Genomic DNA, 1,230 nt, shown 5'->3' with positions numbered 1-1,230 from the left:
AAAAATCACAAACATCAAGAAATTTGTAGAATATATAGCTTGGAATTGAAAAGCCTAAATTAAAATATTTAAAATGTCAACAGAAGAAAAATTAAAAATTTTAAAAGGCATGACTTTAAAAAGTAATAAAATAATTTTTTAAATAAATGATGAAAGCAGATTGATGGCATCAGTGGCCCCAGTGCTACTCACTTGGAATCATCCCACACTTTTCCAAGTCCCTTTGCCATGTGACTCTGCATCTTCTCTCGCTGAAGAGGCAGGTCCCTTTCTCACCACTGAGTCTGGGATGTTAGTAGATGTGAGACCTATAGTGACTTGAAAAAGCATTTGCTTGTTTCTGCTTTACTGTGGTTCATCTGCAAATACCTTGAAACCATGTCTGAGCAAGCCTGCTGGAACATGAAAATACCCAGTCACCCTGTCACTTCAGCCACCCCCACACATGTGAACAAGGACAACACCAAAGGAGATGCTCAGCCAAGTCCAGCACAAACTACTGATCCACAGACTCATGAACTAAGTCAATGTTTATTATTATTTTACACTCTTGTGGCACTAGATCAATGAAACAATCACAACCCAACAAGGCTGACTAGAGCCGTGACACCAGCAGCCCTGTTGAGTTGGGATGTGAAGGAGCAACAAGCTTTTCCTGTGCTGTCACAGTGAGAGTTCAGCGTTAGCTTGTAACTGCCACAGAGCTCATCCTCTCCTGTTGAATCCACAAGGAAATGGATCACAGGCCCCCTTTCTGCTGCGGCGCCTGAGAGGCCTGAGCCGAGGGAAGCGGGTAGCTGAATTGTATCTCAGCGATAGACATTAGCGCCCACATCTTGGAATGGAAGTGCTGGTGTGCCTTGTGGAAGCCAAGGCGCTGGTAGAGGGCTACAGCAGAGTGCTGTATCGTGGTGGTGAAGAGGACAACTTCACTGTAGCCCTGGTCCCGCGCAAACTGGAGGACAGTCCTGACCAGGGCTTTCGCTATCCCCTCACCCCGGCGCTCCAAGGCCACACTTAGGCGAAACAGCTGCAACTGCTTCTTGCACAGGCTGGACTCCTCTAAGGGCCTTGCTCCCACTGTGCCCACGACCTGCCCCTCAGACTCGGCCACCCAGAAGCAGGAGCCACGCTCACTCATGTAGAATTTGGTGATGTCAGACATGTCTGTGTGCAAAGTGTCAACCACATACTGGTTCCAGGAGTGTTTGACAAAGTGCCTCAAGGCAG

The 1,230-nt window shown here is 47.4% G+C and overlaps 1 protein-coding gene across 1 annotated transcript; it reads right to left on the bottom strand.

The window, feature by feature from the left end:
- Nucleotides 1–512: 512 nt before the first annotated feature.
- LOC109371189 (putative N-acetyltransferase 8B) lies at nucleotides 513–1,225 on the bottom strand (the record flags this gene model as incomplete). The annotated part of the gene is made up of 1 exon (XM_019623529.1): nucleotides 513–1,225. A coding segment is annotated over one exon (486 nt), but the record flags the coding sequence as incomplete, so codon positions are not given.
- Between the last annotated feature and the right edge of the window lie 5 nt (nucleotides 1,226–1,230).

This window comes from Hipposideros armiger, unplaced genomic scaffold (genome assembly GCF_001890085.2).
Source record: "Hipposideros armiger isolate ML-2016 unplaced genomic scaffold, ASM189008v1 scaffold_553, whole genome shotgun sequence".
NCBI lineage: Eukaryota > Metazoa > Chordata > Mammalia > Chiroptera > Hipposideridae > Hipposideros > Hipposideros armiger.
This window is presented reverse-complemented; position numbering and strand designations above follow the sequence as displayed.